At 41.8% G+C, this 18,833-nt stretch overlaps 2 protein-coding genes across 2 annotated transcripts in view; one reads left to right on the top strand and one right to left on the bottom strand.

Annotated features, from left to right (window-relative positions):
- Nucleotides 1-5,290, bottom strand: part of LOC139922849 (GRB2-associated-binding protein 1-like) — a 22,130-nt gene extending 16,840 nt beyond the window's left edge. The window contains exon 1 of the mRNA XM_078291649.1: nucleotides 4,691-5,290. Coding sequence (XP_078147775.1) covers nucleotides 4,691-4,765 — 75 coding nt within the window. The 5' untranslated portion in view covers nucleotides 4,766-5,290. The remainder of the gene's footprint in view (nucleotides 1-4,690) is intronic.
- Nucleotides 5,291-7,800: 2,510 nt separating this feature from the next.
- LOC139922845 (uncharacterized) lies at nucleotides 7,801-18,390 on the top strand. Its single transcript, XM_071913470.2, has 14 exons — nucleotides 7,801-7,909; nucleotides 9,400-9,682; nucleotides 10,641-10,702; nucleotides 12,242-12,451; nucleotides 12,694-12,777; nucleotides 13,251-13,406; nucleotides 13,777-13,821; nucleotides 14,102-14,119; nucleotides 14,217-14,234; nucleotides 14,643-14,720; nucleotides 15,323-15,407; nucleotides 16,859-16,976; nucleotides 17,649-17,787; nucleotides 18,251-18,390. The coding sequence occupies exons 1-14, from the start codon at nucleotides 7,849-7,851 to the stop codon at nucleotides 18,388-18,390; spliced, it is 1,497 nt and encodes a 498-aa protein (XP_071769571.2). The 5' UTR covers nucleotides 7,801-7,848.
- The last annotated feature ends 443 nt before the right edge of the window (nucleotides 18,391-18,833 follow it).

The following is an 18,833-nucleotide window of genomic DNA, read 5'->3' as shown; positions in this document are numbered from 1 at the left end:
TGACTCTTTGCTTTGTAATTTAATGTAAAATTCAGGGAGACAGGAACTTTCCATTAATAAACCATTAATAATCTCATCAGTGATGTCATGGTCAGGTATTTCACCTTTGGCAGCGTCAAATGCTTTGCGATCAGAAAACTGTAACCAGCTGATCCGTTATCACAGACACAACCCCCGCTTGTTACCATGGTTACGGTAAAATGTTTACTTACTGCCCCTTTAATTTAGAGAAATACAAAACATTTCACATTTCAGTTATTTTAGCTGAATCTCTCTTCCATGAAAGCAATGCTCTGACAGGAAAACGCGGCTGCTGCAGGGATCGAACCTGTGATGTCTGGGTCACAGGACGCAAACACACACACACACACACACACACACACACACACACACACACACAGCCCACAAAGTCCTGCTGAGTGTGTGCAGCAGCAGGTAGACAGACTGTTTATATCATTAAATATCCTTAAACTGTGTTTGACCTCCCAAATGTTTAAAATTGTGTGTGTGTGTGTGTGTGTGTGTGTGTGTGTGTGTGTGTGTGTGTGTGCATGACGTTTGTTATTGTACCGAAATTTGCAGAATTTACTTCATACTTCATCATACCCTGCCTGTTCTGTGCCAATCTGTGTGTGTGTGTGTGTGTGTGTGTGTGTGTGTGTGTGTGTGTGTGTGTGTCTAAATCTTCAGGGAGGCCCCTTCTTCCAACCAGGCCCAGCTGAGACGGATTAGTTTATTACATAACTGAGAGTACACACACACACACACACACACACACACACACACACACACACACACAGAGAGAGAGAGAGAGAGAGAGAGAGAGAGAGATTGGGACAGAACAGGGAGGGTATGATGAAGAAAACTCCATGAACTTTGGCCCAATACCTAACATCATTACACACACACACACACACACACACACACACACACACACAGCCTGCTGAGCCATTTTGTCAAGTCAGATCTAGTTGCATTGGACCAGTTTCTCCAGTCTTTTATCTAGTAGTCCACCAGTGTGTGTGTGTGTGTGAGTGTGTGTGTGTGTGTGTGTGTGTGTGTGTGCGTGTGGGCGTGTTGACAGTGGACACACAGCTGGCCAGGCGGTGTGTGTGTGTGTACACACTGGGCTGTATATACCATCATGCAAGGGAAACCCAGAGCCACACACACACACACACACACACACTGTGGCAGCCATGTTGGTCCAACAGGAAGCTCTTCTTCTTCTTCTTCTTTGTGTTTCCAGTTCCAGAAAGACTCCAAACCTCCAGCTGCATGAAGTCAGCGGACCACAACCAACTTCTGATAAAATATAAAGTCAAAACATTTTCTCCACAAGAGGTTTTGGTCTCAGCAGCTAATTTCACTTCTTCTAATGTGTGTCCTTATGGAGATTTTCTAAATAATTGTGTCATTAACTGGATATAACTGTTATAAAACAGGGTTGTTTTCCTAGTGACTGACAGGTCGCCGATGAATGGTCGCCAGGAAGTGAATTTCCCATTCATCCCTCCATTGACGTTTCAGAAAATCCTTATATAAAGAGTTTTAAGCCTGGAACCAAGCCAACCAACTACGAGATGAATCGTGACCATAAAACATTTGATTCGGAGCAAAAAAATTTGGAAAACAGAAAAAAAGGCAAAGTTGTTTTTTTTTTTGTTTTTTTCCCATTTTCCAATTTTTTTTTTTTTGCTCCGAATCAAATGTTTTATGGTCACGATTTATCTCATAGTTGGTTGGCTTGGTTACAGGCTTAAAACTTAATTTTTCTGAAACGTCAATGGAGGAATGAATGGGAAATTCACTTCCTGGAACCGGAGCCGTTCAAAACTGGGCGGTCACTGTTGAGCTCTATAGTAGACTCAAACTCCGCCCCCTCCACCTTGGCTCCGCCCCTCTGCCCCTCCAAACAATGTCAACATGGCGGCGACCGTAAACCCAATCTCCAGGTATTCAAAACCCTTCAGAAGCCGAGGTGCGACGTCACACTCACTGCTCCATCTGGTTTACAGTCTGTGGTTTGGACGTGATGCGCCGTTCCCGCAATGCATCTTGGGGTTTTCCCTTCGTTCCCGTCGGTCAAGTCCGGAACTTTTATCCGTCCTCATGTTCTTTTTGTTTTGCTTTGGTTTTCTTTGCCCCACCTAAAATACTCTTCCCTGTGCAACAGCTAATTTTATGTCAGTGATATTTCGCAACGTTAGCTAGCTAGTTAGCATAGAACGTTAGCAACTTTACATTTCAAATTCATACATTTAAAGTCGAGATGAAACGGCATTTCAGAGTATCTAACTTCCGTATCGTGACGTATTTCCGAGTGAAACAGGAAAGACAGGCGGGACGTAACGTTGGGAGGAATTTGATTTGAACGTTGAAAAGTGGGCGTGTCATAACACCCGAAGACACACCGAAGTACCGTGCTGTTGCTAGCTAGCTAACTAATGAATCTTAGCCTCTTAGCTCTGTGCGCTAAAAGTTGAAGATTGATTGATGGGTGGATGTCATGATATTATTGGTTGAAATTAGTTACGGGCATGCTTACGTAAGCACACGGCATATTTTGTTTTACAGGAAGAAAACATGATTGAATTTTGATATAAGAATACAATGAAATTGATTTTTGGTATTTTTTTTGGCATATATTGTTAAATAGGTGCACAATATGACCGGGGATGTGATCTAAAAGGGTTAAAAAGGCATTTTTCATTTCATCTCGTCTTTAACCTTTTACCACACGGGTGTTTTAATTGATTTAAGGTCGTGTGTTGCTGAAAACGGAACTGAAGTGTATTTTGAAGATTATAAACATGTTAACAGGGATGTTGTGTGGAGTTTACAGTGTTTGTCTCCATGTTGACGTGAAACTGAAAACAGAAACGGAAAACTTCCTAGTCGGGATTCAGACTTGAAGAGCCGTTCTACCGCTTTTTTCGTAGCAGGGTTAGTCAGAATTCCCGATTTTCAAACAGCGTAAGAGTTCCTGACGTCACCTTAGAGGATTTCTGGGTAATGAAGTCTTCAAAATTCAAACAGTTACCATTCGCTGCCAAGTCTCATCATTTGTTTCGGTGTTTGCTGTCGATCATTCAGTCAGAGTGGGAGTTTAGTTTTCAGATGGAAGGTTGCTGGTTCAAATCCAGACCAGGAAGATCCGGTCCGAGCAAGGCACTGAACCAACTGCTGCAGGAGAAGACTGTGGTTTCTATCTCTCTATCTCTCTCTCTCTCTCTCTCTCTCTCTCTCTCTCTCTCTAAACAAAAACACAAACAACCCTTCCTCTCCTCCCTCGCTTTCCTGTCTAACCCACCAAGACTGGAGATAATTCAGGAGAGAAGAGGAAAGGAAAGGAGGAAAGGAAACAAAATTAAAAGAGAGACGGAAAGTTAAGGAAAAGAGAGGGAAAGGAAGGAAAAGAGGAGGAAAGGAAAGGAAAAAGGAAAGGAAAGGGGACAGGAAAGGAGTGACAGAGAAAGAGACTTTCTACTGGAAAGAAAGAAAGAAAGAAAGAAAGAAAGAAAGAAAGAAAGAAAGAAAGAAACAGGGGAAATGAGAGACGGAGAGGAGAGAGATGAGATTAGCTCAACTCACTGGCCAGGCATGCCAGTTATGCGGGGCGTGTGTGTGTGTGTGTGCGTGTGTGTGTGTGTGTGTGTGTGTGTGTGTGTGTGTGTGTGTGTGTGTGTGTCTCAGCTGCCTCTTTACCGGAAAGTGTGAGTCCTGCTGCTGCTGGACAAACAGCCTCCTGCTGCTTTCAATTGCTGTATAAATAATTTATGACAAATTCTTTATTTAAGAAGTCTTGACTGTTTCTGTGCACCAGTGTCCTAAAAATAGAGACAGATTAAAATTATCTATCTATCTATCTATCTATCTATCTATCTATCTATCTGTCTGTCTGTCTATCTATCTATCTATCTGTCTATCTATCTATCTATCTGTCTATCTATCTATCTATCTATCAATAGCTAGCAAGTCTACATGCTTTGAGTCTTGACTGTTTTTGTACACCAGCTTCCAAAATAAACAAGGAGACTATTGAAAATGATTAATAAAGTCTTCCATCTATCTATCTATCTATCTATCTATCTATCTATCTATCTATCTATCTATCTATCTGCCTAGCAACCAAGCTATAGCTAGCTAGCTAGCTAGAGAGAGTATAGCTTTGGCTTTTGACTGTTTTTGTACTTCAATCGTATAAAAAAAATAGTATTAAACTGATTAATAATCTATCTATAAAGCCTATACTTACTGTATATACAAATAGTACCTATACTATTCTTACTGTACTATTTATTGACCAAAGTAAAGCTCAAGCCACTGTGGCTGGTAGCTGCTGTGTGTTTTATTGGTTTATGGGTTTATAACGTCAGGAAATGACTCAGTGTGTGTGTTGATAAAACTGGGGAAAGGTTATCTATGAGCTTAATTAAAAACTGCACAGTAGGCGCAGTGGCACACACACACACACACACACACACACACACACACACACACACACACACTGTCTCAAACTTTCCAGTTTCTCTCAAACGTTTTCAAATCTCCAGTGCTGAAAGTGTATTTCAGATGAAAGTCATGCAGGTAGAAATACAGGTTTGTTAAGTTTGTTTATATTTTGAAACACGTTCTGAATCAGAGGTGAAAAGTATTTTTTTGCAGAATGAAAATATTAAAAACTCACGTAGCGTCGTAGTTTTTTCTCCGGCGGTGATTTTCGGAGCCAGCCTTCACACACCACACCCCCCCCAGCGCTCATCCTGCAGCCCGCCGATCAGTCGATCAATCAGGCTTCCGATCAGTCGACCAGGCTTCAATCAGTCGACCAGATTTCCAATCGATCGACCCGGCTTCAGTCAATGAACCCGGCTTCAATCAATCGACCAGGCTTCCAATCAATTGACCAGGCTCCCAATCAGTCAAAGAGGCTTCCAATCAATCGACCAGGCTTCAATCAGTTGACCAAGTTTCCAGTTGGCCTGCTGTTGTAATCGATCAGTTCAGATTTGTCGGTTGATCGATTAAAGTGATTGATTGGTTGAATCGACTAGAGGAGCTCCAACGGTTTCCATCCGTCCAAGAAGAAGCTTCTCACTCACTGAGTGGACGAGTCACACCTCTCTCTCTCTCTCTCTCTCTCTCTCTCTCTCTCTCTCTCTCTCTCTCTCTGTCAGAGGTTTGAGGGCTTCTAGTTCCCAGCAAAGAAGTGAAACTCTCTCTCTCTCTCTCTCTGTCTCTCTCTCTCTCCCTCTCTCTCTCTGTCTCTCTCTCTTCTCTCCCTCTCTCTCTCTGTGTCTCTCTCTCTCTCTCTCTCTCTCTCTCTCTCTCTCTCCGGTCGTGCGACAGCTGCCTACAGCACGGTGTCACGTCGGCTCGGCCGTTCCTTCTTTCCTCTCCCTTTTCTTTTCTCCTCCTCCTCCTCTCTCTCTCCTCCCCTCCTGCTCCCGCCTGCGGCCCGCCCACTTACAGGAAACTCCTCCTGTGTGTGTGTGTGTGTGTGTGAGAGAGAGAGAGAGAGAGAGAGAGAGAGAGAGAGAGAGAGAGATATTCTTCAGAATGTGTTTTGGTTTCTAGTTGTATTTCTAATAAACATTATTTGTCTACATGGACAAATAATGTTTATTAGAAACACAACTTAATGCATTCAGACTCCCTCCTTTCTACTGTCTCTACTGTCTCTACTGTCTCTACTGACTCTACTGTCTCTACTGTCTCCACTGTCTCTACTGACTCTACTGTCTCTACTGTCTCTACTGACTCTACTGTCTCTACTGTCTCTACTGACTCTACTGACTCTACTGTCTCTACTGTCTCGACTGTCTCTACTGACTCTACTGTCTCTACTGCCTCAACTGTCTCTACTGTCTCGACTGTCTCTACTGTCTCTACTGACTCTACTGACTCTACTGTCTCTACTGTCTCGACTGTCTCTACTGACTCTACTGTCTCTACTGCCTCTACTGTCTCTACTGTCTCTACTGTCTCTACTGTCTCTACTGCCTCTACTGCCTCTACTGTCTCTACTGTCTCTACTGACTCGACTGTCTCTACTGTCTCTACTGCCTCTACTGACTCTACTGTCTCTACTGACTCTACTGTCTCTACTGCCTCAACTGTCTCTACTGTCTCTACTGACTCGACTGTCTCTACTGTCTCTACTGTCTCTACTGTCTCTACTGACTCTACTGACTCGACTGTCTCTACTGTCTCTACTGTCTCTACTGTCTCTACTGACTCTACTGTCTCTACTGACTCTACTGTCTCTACTGCCTCAACTGTCTCTACTGTCTCTACTGCCTCAACTGTCTCTACTGTCTCTACTGTCTCTACTGACTCTACTGTCTCAACTGTCTCTACTGACTCTACTGTCTCTACTGTCTCACTCACTTTTATTGACTTGTTTGTCTCTTTGTTTATGATGTTTTGTTGGTCTTGTTTTGCTTCTTGTAACTTTGTCTTTATGTAATGTATGTCCTGTGTGTGTCCTATATGTGAACATGTGTGTGTGTTTTATTCTTTTAAGTGTGAAGCACTTTGTACTTTGCACAAGACAACTGCTATGGAAATAAAGTTTATCATTTGAAAAGTTGTTAACAGAGTGAAACCACACGATGGGACTGCTGGAAGCACAGCAGGAATCCTTCAGACTGTGGATGATGTGGATTTTGCTCTTGAAATCTTTTGAAGAATTTCATCCTCTTCATTCTGTGAGACAGGACAGAGGAGTGAAGATAAAAACAGAAGGTCTTTACAGTTGGTTCTGTGTTTCTCAGCCAGTGAAAGTCATTCACTGTTTAATTTCAAACCACAGTTGATACATGCTGCCCTCTAGTGGCCATTTTATGTACTACATCTAATCCCAAACTAGCAGATTGGCATCACAACAAATACTAATAACACTAATAGTGATACTACTACTACCACTACTACTACTACTACTACTGCAACTACTACTACAATGATTACTACTGCTACTACTATCACTACTAATACTAATACTATTACAAGTACGACTGCTACTACTAGTACTACTACTGCTATTACTAATGCCACTATCAGTACTAGTACTAATACTGCCAGAAATACTAATAGTAACATCAATAGTCCTGTAGCCTGTGTGGCTCAGCATCTAGTCACTGTAGTGTAAAGTGCTTTGGATTAAAGCTTCACACCAAGTGGTGTACACATAGTCACTGTGCTGTGACCTCTGACCTTTCACCTTCTTTCTGTTGGTTGATCTTCTAGGAAATGAAGTTGATTCTCCTGTTGACCTCAGTGGAAGTCTGTCTGGATACAAGAGCCAGATAAATGAGTAAAAGAAGATGTATTTCTACTGTATAGTGAGTAGATACAGTAATATGCAGTGTACCAGCTGAGAGAGAGAGAGAGAGAGAGCGAGAGAGAGAGAGAGAGAGAGAGAGAGAGAGAGAGAGAGAGAGAACAAAGTGTAAAAGATGTTTTTTGCACACTCTGCTCTTACTTTTATTCCTATATATTGTGCAAAATCTTTAAGTGAACTTCTGTTATTTTGTTTGAGATGCAGAAGAGATAGGCTACAAACTCTCTTTGCGTCTATAAAATATGAGTTCCAAAAACATTTTCACTCTACTCTCTAACACTCTCTAAACACTCTCTAATATGTTTATTTGTGACTTTTTGTAATGTAATCTGTTGGTAGTAAAACATGGCCGCGTCGGGGAGGTTTCAGACAACGTCATTGGCCAATCCCCCTTCCCCCCTCCCTCCCTCCGAATGTAGAAAGCGAAAGTAAAGCAATACAACCACGTAACCATTTCAGTTTCTGTGGTCAGCCTGTAATGTTTGTTTACGTGTTTTCTCACAATGAAGCGGATGGAATTTAGTTTTGTTCAGTTTTGCAGCATTGTGATCTTCCTGTCGGCAGGTCAGTATGATTTGCATATGTAAATTGTGCATATAAACTACATTTGTAAATTGAAGTAACAGCAGCTGTGTATGATGGGCAGTGCACCGTTATCCGTTATCTTGTATGGAGAGAGAGCATGTGACACCAAACTCCGTTCAAAAGTATGGCAGTTTCTTGTCGTTTTGCTTACTGGCAAATGTACACACGTCTTAAAAGATGAATTAAGAACTTTAAAGAACTGTCACGATCCACTCTTCAATTCGGCTTGCATCTAATACAGCAAGCAGCGCTTATTTTAATAATATTTCAACTTTATTTCGCTTATTCCCACAATCTTCCACCAAACTGCACATGGAGGGCGGTAGTGCGTAGACGCAATCAGTTCTAAAAGTTGAGTTTTATCGATATAAAGTGTAGTTTAGTGGAGCATTTGTAATCCGAATCTGCCAGAAGACCGTAACGGTTCGGTTAAGGTTCACATTCATGTTCTACAGGCAAGGTAACGTTTCGATAAGCACACCAACATTAAACTGACTGATTTCTTAATGGAGTTTGGCGAGACTGTTCCAAAGAAGCTAACCCGGCTAATCACCGTACATGCGTCATTCGCACTGAAAATCAAGTATGTTATGCTAATCTTTATTTCAACACTGCGGTAAAGCAGAGGTTAATTTAAACATGGAGTCTAAACTACTGCCGAAGTTTAGATATTTAAATAACGTTGTTTTGAGTGAGGAAACATTCACAGCAAAGTGTGCTATAGGCCTCAGTTGTTTGGCTACAGACTGATGCCACAGACCTTGACCTCTCTAACTCCAGCACGGTGAGGAACGCGGTTACTTGGCAACGGGCATGACTAAGGACTGTGGAGCCAAAATGGCTGCTACTGACAGCAGACTGTGGGCTAATTAGTTTAATGTGTAGGCTCAGTACTTAGCAGTGTTGTAGTCCAAATCCGTATGGAAAATATGAATGGGATTTGGAAGAAAGACAACTATAGTTCACTTGATAAGAGTTTGCTGACACTGTGGGAGCAACAGCCGACGAAAACCAGATGGTGTACTTTGCAGAGAGTAGGCTACAGGAGTGTGTGTGTGTGTGTGTGTGTGTGTGTGTGTGTGTGTGTGTGTGTGTCCCTTGTGCTCTCTCTTATCACATGGGAAATTCATGTTTTTTTTCTGAAAGGGCATATGGTCTCCTTACTCTTTATGATTCCTTGAATCCTTTAGATTGTAAATATAAAGATAAAACTAGCATACTGCAAGCCTGTTTGGTATTCTTCCCAAAGATAATTTGTGTTGTAAAAACTTCATAGAGTGGTATGTTTTACAGACATTTTTCTGTTTCTGTATAAAAATGCTATTGTTGCTATATTAATGCTATATGTCATTTTATGGTGATTTATGGTCAACTCTAAAGAACCGGTTCATGGACGTTACTCATCCACTTTCACCACCCAGATTTTCATGTCATGTTTCATGTTTTTTTTTTTTTTTACCTATTTCCAGCTAAGGCTACGCCGCTTGGCTCGTCTCAGCCGGCCGTGGCTCTTGTCGGTGATGACGTCACCCTGCCTTGTCGCCTCGACCCGCCGGCGGGCCAGCCGGACGTGGCGGCGGTGGAGTGGAGCCGGGTGGACGTGACGCCGCCGCGGACGCTGTACGTCTCCCGCAGCGGGATAGAGCTGCCGAGGGAGAAAGACAGGGAGTACCAGGGCAGGACGGCCATGTTGGAAGACGGTTTGTCTCTGAAGCTGTCCCACGTCCGGCGGCAGGACAGCGGCACTTACAAGTATGGGATGACATTTTAATTTTAATCTGTGTTTTTGTTGAATGCTCTCTGCCTGCTCTAACTCAACAGTAATGTCCAGTTGATGATGTTACCCTTCTTCATACAAATCACAATACCTTGAAACAAGGCAGACATGTGGACTGGTATTAATTATAATTAATAATAATTAATTATAATTAATTAACTCACACGAGTTGAGGAAATTCATGAAACTAGCAGGGTTGCACAATTGTGGTTATGTGTATAATGATATATTAAAATTATTTTAATTATCCATGACTAATAGTCAGAATATTAGCAGATACTATATTGGCAATAACAAAACATTTCATTTCATTAAGTGTTTCGGTAACACTTTACAATAAGGGTCACTAAGTTAAGGGTTATTTAATGCTTAATAAGGGTTAGTTAATGCTTAATAAGCATTAACTAACCCTTAATTAACAGTTAACTAATGTGTAATTTACTAATGGTGTTCATGTTAACTAAGGTATGAATTTATACATTATTTAATAGTTTATAAAGATGACTATTAAATAATGTATAAATGAATACCTTAGTTAACATGAACTGATTACCAGACACATTAGTTAACTGTTAATTAAGGGTTAGTTAATGCTTATTAAGCATTAGCTAAGCCTTAACTTAGTGACCCTTATTGTAAAGTGTTACCAGTGTTTCTGCTGTAGTTGAAAATGATCAGATTGCCATTAGAAGGAGTGCAATTAGTAATAATTTTACTCTCCAAATGATTGCTGGTCGTCACTAATAACCGTGATCACAATATCATCGAGATTAATAACCCAGAATAATCGGGATTGTGCAATGGAAACAAGTGAAATGATCTCATCCCACTTTGAGATTTTTCCACTTATTTTAACACACACAAGGTTTTGAAGACTGAATTATAGACTGAGAGATTTGTTGAGAATGTTCTTCGTCTTCTTGTCCTGACCAGGTGCCGCGTTCGCCTGAGAGAGACCAAAGAGGAGAGAGAAGCGACTGTGCGTCTCTTTGTTGGTAAGACAGAAATACTGTACAAACATACAAGATTATACATTTTAACTTGTACATTAAAATATATTGAAAAAATTAGATTAACAAATCGAGTAGATGTTGAAAATAACTTAAACTGCAAATTGTACTACGATTATACAAAGATTATACATTTAAAATAAAAAAAAATGAAGATTATACATTTCTAGTTTTCAGTAGGGACCCTTGATTTCATAATAATAATAATTATAATCATGATAATAATAATCATTGTCATTTTATATAGCAGTTGTGAAGCACACAGTTATAAAGCTGTTTACAGTGTAGGTAAATAATAACAAAACTGATCAAAATCAACAGTAAAACATAATAATGTGAGCAAATCAAGACATTCAAGTTTAAAATTTCAAGTTAATTTATATAGCACTTTAAAAAATGAAAAAAAAAGTTTGTGCCAAAGTGCTTTACAGAAAAAAAAGACAGGAATAAAAATGCAAGAATAAAAGAAAACTTAAAAGATTTGAACATACACACAGACACACACACATAAGACGTTTCTTAAACGACGATTCAAAAGCAAATCAAGAGACATAAAACCCACAAATTAAAATGGAGGTTTCTGACAGTTTGTCTCTGAATTTAAAGGGATAGTTCACCCAAAAATTTAAATTCGGTCATTATCTACACTCATCCGATAGAATTGTAATGTTTGGGCGAACTATAGAGAGCCTAAGTCCCTCCCCTTCCGGTGGACCACCATGGGACCTTATTTTGGAAAAAATATGTACGGTAGTCGACGGCGAGAGACAAATAATTGTTTTATCCCGTTTGAATTGTGCCATGAATTACACATATGATGTTTTGTCAATTTAAAAGATGATTTTGCACATCAAGAAAGTCGCAGTTTGTAGTAAAACTGTTGAAGTATAAGACTGAAAATACGTAATTAGAAAGACGACACACCCAAAAGTGGCGTAAGTGACGTCATAACTTCCTCTCTCCACGAGCTACCCAGAGCCTGAAGCTCAGTCCCTCTCAGAGAGCAGGAGGATTATACACAACCTGGAAGGTAGACAGGAAGAACGGATTTAAACTGGTTTAGGATAGTTTTAGTACAGTGGGGGCTAACGTTAACGATGCCTGTGTGTTTCCTGTGTTTCCTTCCATGTTGGTGTCGGTGACGTATATCGTGCGAGACGAGAGATGTAGTTCACTGAGCGGTTTCACACAAAACTAAACGTTACTTTACTGTTTTACGACAAACTGCAACTTTCCTGACTTGCAAAATTATCTTTTAAATTGACAAAACATCATATGTGTAATTCATGGCACATGTGTCGTCTTTCTAATTACGTATTTTCACAGTCTTATACTTCAACGGTTTTACTACAAACTGCGACTTTCTTGATGTGCAAAATCATCTTTTAAACTGACAAAACATCATATGTTGACTACCGTACATATTTTTTCCGAAATAAGGTCCCAGGGAGGGACTTAGGCTCTCTATCCCTTTAAGTCCTTAATGCGGCAGCTCAGCAGTTTTGTGATCCTGTTGTTTCTCAGCCGCGGTGTCCGAGCCGCTCCTCTCCGTCTCTCGGGCCGCAGACGGTCGGCTGTCTCTGCGCTGCGAGTCCGGCGGCTGGTCCCCGGCGCCGGTGATGTCATGGCTGGGCGGCGGGGGAACCGTCCTGCCCGCCGGAGCCACGGAGACGGCCGAGCGAGCCGACGGACTCTACTCCGTCAGCAGCAGCCTGAGCGCAGCAGCAGCTCCAGGTAAATTCAACCAGACTTTACTGTCCCTCGTTTTGTTTTGTTTTGTGAAACTCGCTACTTCATTTCATGAAACGAATGGTTTGACCTCTCCTGGTTTCTTTCTTCTAGTGGTTTGACCTCTCCTGGTTTCTTTCTTCTAGTGGTTTGACCTCTCCTGGTTTCTTTCTTCTAGTGGTTTGACCTCTCCTGGTTTTCTTTTCCTAGCAGTCTGACCCCTCCTTGTGTGTTTTTTTTTCTCTTAGGGATCTCAGCCAATGAAATTTTCACCTGTAGAACAGAGATAGCGGACCTGAACCTGACGAAAGAGACTAAGATTCGTTTCACTGGTAAAAATAATACAATTAATACAACTTGCTCACAGTGTGCTGTAATAGTTTTGTTAATTTGTTTTGTTTGGAGTCCAATAAGGATTCTGGGCCATGAAGACTTTTCCCTTTATTATAGCTGATTTTAATATTTGTTTTTTCTTTATTTTTATTTTAAAGGACTTTAAATTTGTCAAGAGCTGTATAAATGTACCTTCTTAATAATTATTAGGATTGGGCCGATATTCAATATTATCAAATCCTAATAATATCGCAATTATTACTATTAATAGCCTAGAAATTTGATATAATTTCAAAGAAATAAAATAAAATTCCCCCCAAAAAAGGAAAAAAAAACACTATTTTTTTATTTTTTATAATGGCGTCAACAAAGTGATGTTTACAGCACATTAGGCTGCAGTAATAGCAGTCGGATTATTCAAAATCCTAGAAAGGCTGAGTAAGTGTTTGACTGACGGTTTTGTTTCCCACAGATCAGTCTGTTCCTGCGGAGGCGGGGCCTGCTGGTATTTCATTTATTCAGGTTGGCATTTTCATCTCTGGGATCTTCACCGGCATCGCTGTCACGGCGTTTCTCATTCCAGTGACGACTATCCAGAAGATTCGTTTAGCGCTGCTGAGTCTGAAAGGTCGGTCAGTCTGGTGTCACTTAGGAGAACTGATTACATGTAATAGGATTATGGTAATCTGATTACCAGTGATTTCTGATTGTAAATGTTTGATGATTACAAATACTAATAATAATATAAATCACAATGAAGTGAAAAATTGTTATTTTCTTGTATTTTTATATCAGAATCCCATTACTTTTCCTTCCGGAGAACAGTGTACCTTTAATGGTTATTTAAAATTCCAACCATTAAAACTATCGCAAAGTTTTTGAATACCTCAGTTTGGAACAAAACTCAAATGTTGGATTACTCACATTGAGAGATCATAAATAGTAACATAATTTTTTACATCTTGAAGTAAAAGCCGGTTCTGTGTGTCTCGTTGCAGTGAGTTTCATCAGACTGGTCAGAGATGACAGCAGAAGAGAGAGCGGTGAGATGGACGACTTTCTCTGTTTTTAAGTATTTAGAATGGAAATGAAGAGTACTGATGCAAAACAATATGACAATTTTATATTTTTAGTATTATTTTTAGTAGTAGTAGTAGCAGTAGTAGCATTAAGATCCCTGTCCCAATACAAAGGCTTTTTATATTTCCTGGCTTATGCTTGGATAGTACAGAATTGCTGTATTATTATATCGGATATGCAATGTGATGGATATTATTACTATATAGCATTGAAATACTGACAGACTCTCTGTTCTTTCCTCAGAGCAAAGGCTGATCCCAGGTAAGTCACACTTCCACCACAGCTGTGTTTAGAGACATTATCAACTGAGAATGAAACGGTGGATGAAACTGCTGTTCTCTGTTTTTTTTTTTTGCAGATGATCAGAGATACACAGGTAAGCACTGCTTCTGGACTCGGGGGTCAAGTCAGACTTATTCAGAATGGCTTTCAAGCAAATGACCTTTACAGAGCGTCAGACGCCATAAATGCAGACGCTCAACAATCATACAGGGAGAAATTCATCGTAAAAAAGAGGCAGAGAGACCAAATTTCTCCACCCACAGGAGCAGGAGAGAGACCAGAATGCAATGCAGCAGAGAGACAGGTTGGGATTTGAAAGTCATTCTGGGAAATGTAGGAAATCACTAATTGCAGTAAAAGTAGACGAGGCAGATTGGGTAAGAGGACACTGTAAGAGGATCTGGGTCAAAACTGGTATTTGTACTGAGATATGACCAACAACGCCCAGCGTTACTGTAATTGTAAATGAACGAGCTTCATCAGAGCACATTGTGTGTTTCAGTGTATGGAGACGTCACCAAGATCGACACAACAGGCGCTTCTGCCGTCACCGCCACTGCAAACCAGCTGTACAGCAGAGGTAACGCCGCACCGAGGCCGGGGCCCATATTCCATAATATCGAATACCACAATATTTTGTGAATATCGCAATATTTTTTCCACGATAACAAATACCGTCCCCACCCGGCCGCTGCGCCGTGTGTTGATTAGATCACAAGCTTTTAAACTTATAAACATCTAATCTACTAGTGGTAGGATAATAAAAAAAACAAAAGCAATCATAGTTGTAATGACAAATTTGTCATTTTTTACTTCAAGTGAGTTTCCTTTTCCACAATCAGCCTGTTTTCCCTGGAAATGGCAGGAATGAGCAAATTACACTAAATGGCTGTTTTTCTTTCTCCAATGATTGAAAAGTAAGATCAAATTTCTCAGGTGTTAATAATAAAAATTATTATTATTATTAATGGCCTAGAAATTTGATGCAATTTAGAAGAAAAAGAAAAGAAAAGAAAAAAAATAAGAAAAAAAACAAACAGGAAAAACAAAAAACAGACCAAATGTGTGTGTGTGTGTGTGTGTGTGGTGGGGGGGGCTCTACAGTTACAGCTACATTACAGGATGATCACTCTCATAACTGTTATTGCAATAATTGATAGAATACCGATTTTCTACATGAAGGAGTTGAAGCCTCTGAGGAGCTCGCCAAGGAAGACCTGAAGGAGATGGAGAGGTACAAAGAAACCATCACCAGCGTGGGAGACAAGTACGTACCGCTCTACTCTACTATACTCTACTACACTCTACTTACACTCGCATTGTTAATCATCAATCTATCATTGCCAAATTAATTGTGATACCTCTGTCTAATGACTGTAAACCAGTGAGAGCCCGGTGGAGACGACTCCTCTGCCTCGCTCCAGTAGTTTTGTTAGTTCTGTTGTTTCTCAGTTTCAGCTGGCAGAATACATTTGGTGAAAGTATCGAAGGTTTATAAAATTCAGTATTGCATCTGATCTTTTTCTCTTTTGTAGCATTTAAATTTTGGTTACCCCAACACCTCTCTCCTCTCCTCTCCTCCTCTCTCCTCCTCTCCTCTTTCTTCCTCTCCTCTCTCCTCTCCTCTCTCCTCCCCTCCTCTCCTCTCTCTTCCTCTCCTCTCCTCTCCTCCCCTCCTCTCTCTTCCTCTCTCCTCCCCTCCTCTCCTCTCCTCCTCTCCTCTCTCTTCCTCTCCTCTCTCTTCCTCTCCTCTCCTCCTCTCCTCTCTCTTCCTCTCCTCTCTCCTCTCTCTTCCTCTTCTCCTCTCCTCTCTCTTCCTCTCTCCTCCCCTCCTCTCTCTTCCTCTCCTCCTCTCCTCTCCTCCTCTCCTCTCCTCTCTCTTCCTCTCCTCTCTTCCTCTCCTCTCTCTTCCTCTCCTCTCTCTTCCTCTCCTCCTCTCCTCCTCTCTCTTCCTCTCCTCCTCTCCTCTCTCCTCCTCTCCTCTCTCTTCTTCTCCTCTCCTCCCCTCCTCTCTCTTCCTCTCCTCCTCTCCTCTCTCTTCCTCTCCTCCTCTCCTCCTCTCCTCTCTCTTCCTCTCCTCTCTCTTCCTCTCCTCTCTCTTCCTCTCCTCCTCTCCTCTCTCTTCCTCTCCTCTCTCCTCTCTCTTCCTCTTCTCCTCTCCTCTCTCTTCCTCTCTCCTCCCCTCCTCTCTCTTCCTCTCCTCCTCTCCTCTCCTCCTCTCCTCTCCTCTCTCTTCCTCTCCTCTCTTCCTCTCCTCTCTCTTCCTCTCCTCCTCTCCTCCTCTCCTCCTCTCTCTTCCTCTCCTCCTCTCCTCTCTCCTCCTCTCCTCTCTCTTCTTCTCCTCTCCTCCCCTCCTCTCTCTTCCTCTCCTCCTCTCCTCTCTCTTCCTCTCCTCTCCTCTCCTCCTCTCCTCTCCTCTCCTCCTCTCTCCTCCTCTCCTCTCTCTTCCTCTCCTCTCCTCTCTCCTCCTCTCTTCCTCTCCTCCTCTCCTCTCTCTTCCTCTCCTCTCCTCCTCTCTCCTCCTCTCCTCTTCTCTCCTCCCTCCTCTCTTCCTCTCCTCTCCTCTCCTCTCCTCTCCTCCTCTCCTCCTCTCCTCCTCTCCTCTCTCTTCCTCTCCTCTTCTCCTCTCCTCCCCTCCTCTCTCTCCTCCCCTCCTCTCCTCTCCTCTCTCTCCTCTCCTCCTCTCCTCTCCTCCTCTCCTCTCCTCCTCTCCTCCAGGCTTGGCGTCCACCCGGCCCTGATAGCTGCTATAATCTCCAGACAGTCGCGGGCGGGAAAGCTGCTGAGGACAGACGGCTACGGACAGAAGGACCCAAACTGCTACGGCCTGATGCAGGTGTGTGTGTGTGTGTGTGTGTGTGTGTGTGTGTGTTTTAGGGTTGGGCGAGTTTACATCCTCATGTCAAACAGTCGTCATCACATATAGAGCATGTAATGTAGCTGTGAAATGTGCAAGGAAGAGGCATTTTGACATTGTCAGAAAGTCAGAAAGTTGAATTCATTACAAAGAGTTTAAATGTGTTTAGAATTGTATTACTTGGAGCTTCAGCAATTCATTTCATAGCCAAACGTCCTGTAGTTCAATCAACAGATCAAATCAATAATATTATAGATTGAAGAATAAGTAATATTTTAAAAAGTAGTCCTAGTATCCTAACAACAGTAGTAAAAGTAGTAATAGTAATAGTAGTAGTAGCTAGGGTGTTACTAGGTGGTTGTTATGGTAACAGTAATAGGATTTTGATATAAAAATGCCATTTATTGTTAAATAGGTGTATATCATGGCTTGGAAAATTTGATTTTTTAAATTTAATCGTGACTTAAAATTACCAGCGATAAAGATAATTTAGAAAGAAAACACTGGTACAGAAATGTCCACCAGCGATGGATTCAGCCCCAGTGTGTGTGTGTGTGTGTGGACTTTGTGATAAAATGCATACACAGCGTTTTGGATTGAAGCCCCTCTGCTCACGGTGAATGGGACATGGGACGGGCGGTCTGGGTGCAGGTGAACAAGGCGTACCACCCGGTGAAGGGCGACCCGTTCACGGAGGAACACGTGGACGAAGGAACCACCATCCTCATCCAGGCCATCAAGACCATGTGCAGGATGAAGAGCCAGTGGAGCAAAGAGCAGCAGCTCAAAGGTGAGGGGGGGGGGGGGTAAATTACAGGAAATTCCTAGGCTATTAATTAGTACTATTAGTAGTATTAATATACCCAGAAATTTGATCTTAACGTTAAAGAACTGAAGTAAACATTGGCCATTTGGTGTAATTTGCTCATTCCTGCTATTCAATAATCATCATTATAATCATTTTCTATGATTATTTTTGTTTTTCTTTACTATCCTACCACTAGTAGATTATAGGTTCATAGGTAAAAGTTTGCACACTTGTGATCAAAGCAACACATGGTGTCATGGCGCGATTTGATACTGCGGGAAATATTGCGATATTCACTAAATACTGCAATATTCTCTAATATTATCGCTCGCAATTTGTTGAACATCCACCAGCCAATCCCTGACATCTGTAGAAGAAGCTCCAACTGAATTTTATATTCATTTGTGTGTGTGTGTGTGTGTGTGTGTGTGTGTGTGTGTTTCAGGAGGGCTCGCTGCCTACATCGCGGGTCCAGAGCGGGTTACCGACCTGCCGTACGAGGACCTGGACAGGAACACGCCGTTCGCCGACTTCGCCAACGACGTGGTCGCCAGAGCGCAGTGGTTCGCCCGCAACGGATACTGACCGACGAAGCCTTTCCCTTCCCTCTACTAGTTCTCATTTTTCTCTCTCTTTTAACCTTTAATTAGCGAGGGAAACTTAAGCTGAGCGTGCAAAAAGTTTTCGGGTGTTGATGGAATGGAGCGTTACTCATTTACTATCAATAATTCATTAATTTTGGCTGCGTGTTACATACAAGTTTTTTGGCGTTTTTTTGCAGTCGCATTGCTGCTTTTTACTCAGTTTCTTAAGCTGTAGTTCTTTTCTATCATCCATGATCAGTGTAGGATCACAGGAGTGTTTGTTACATCTACTCTCTGGGTGCTGTGACCTCTGACCCTTGACCTCCTTACTGTTGGTTCACATGGATCAGTGAGGACTGCTGTCAGAGCTAACTTTCCGTTTTACAGTGAACTGAAGTTTCACTCGGGCTTCAGTAGCTGCTGGATTCCGTTAGTGTTGTTTAA

Source organism: Centroberyx gerrardi, chromosome 23, assembly GCF_048128805.1.
Source record: "Centroberyx gerrardi isolate f3 chromosome 23, fCenGer3.hap1.cur.20231027, whole genome shotgun sequence".
In the NCBI taxonomy this organism is placed as follows: domain Eukaryota; kingdom Metazoa; phylum Chordata; class Actinopteri; order Beryciformes; family Berycidae; genus Centroberyx; species Centroberyx gerrardi.
This window is presented reverse-complemented; position numbering and strand designations above follow the sequence as displayed.

What these genes read in the sequence shown, in the direction of transcription:
- LOC139922845 (XM_071913470.2), top strand. Translation starts at nt 7,849, where the DNA reads ATGAAGCGGATGGAATTTAGTTTTGTTCAGTTTTGCAGCATTGTGATC. An exon ending in TGTGATCTTCCTGTCGGCAG is followed by an intron (nt 7,910 to 9,399) that starts GTCAGTATGATT and finishes ACCTATTTCCAG; the next exon opens with CTAAGGCTACGCCGCTTGGC. An exon ending in CAGGACAGCGGCACTTACAA is followed by an intron (nt 9,683 to 10,640) that starts GTATGGGATGAC and finishes TGTCCTGACCAG; the next exon opens with GTGCCGCGTTCGCCTGAGAG.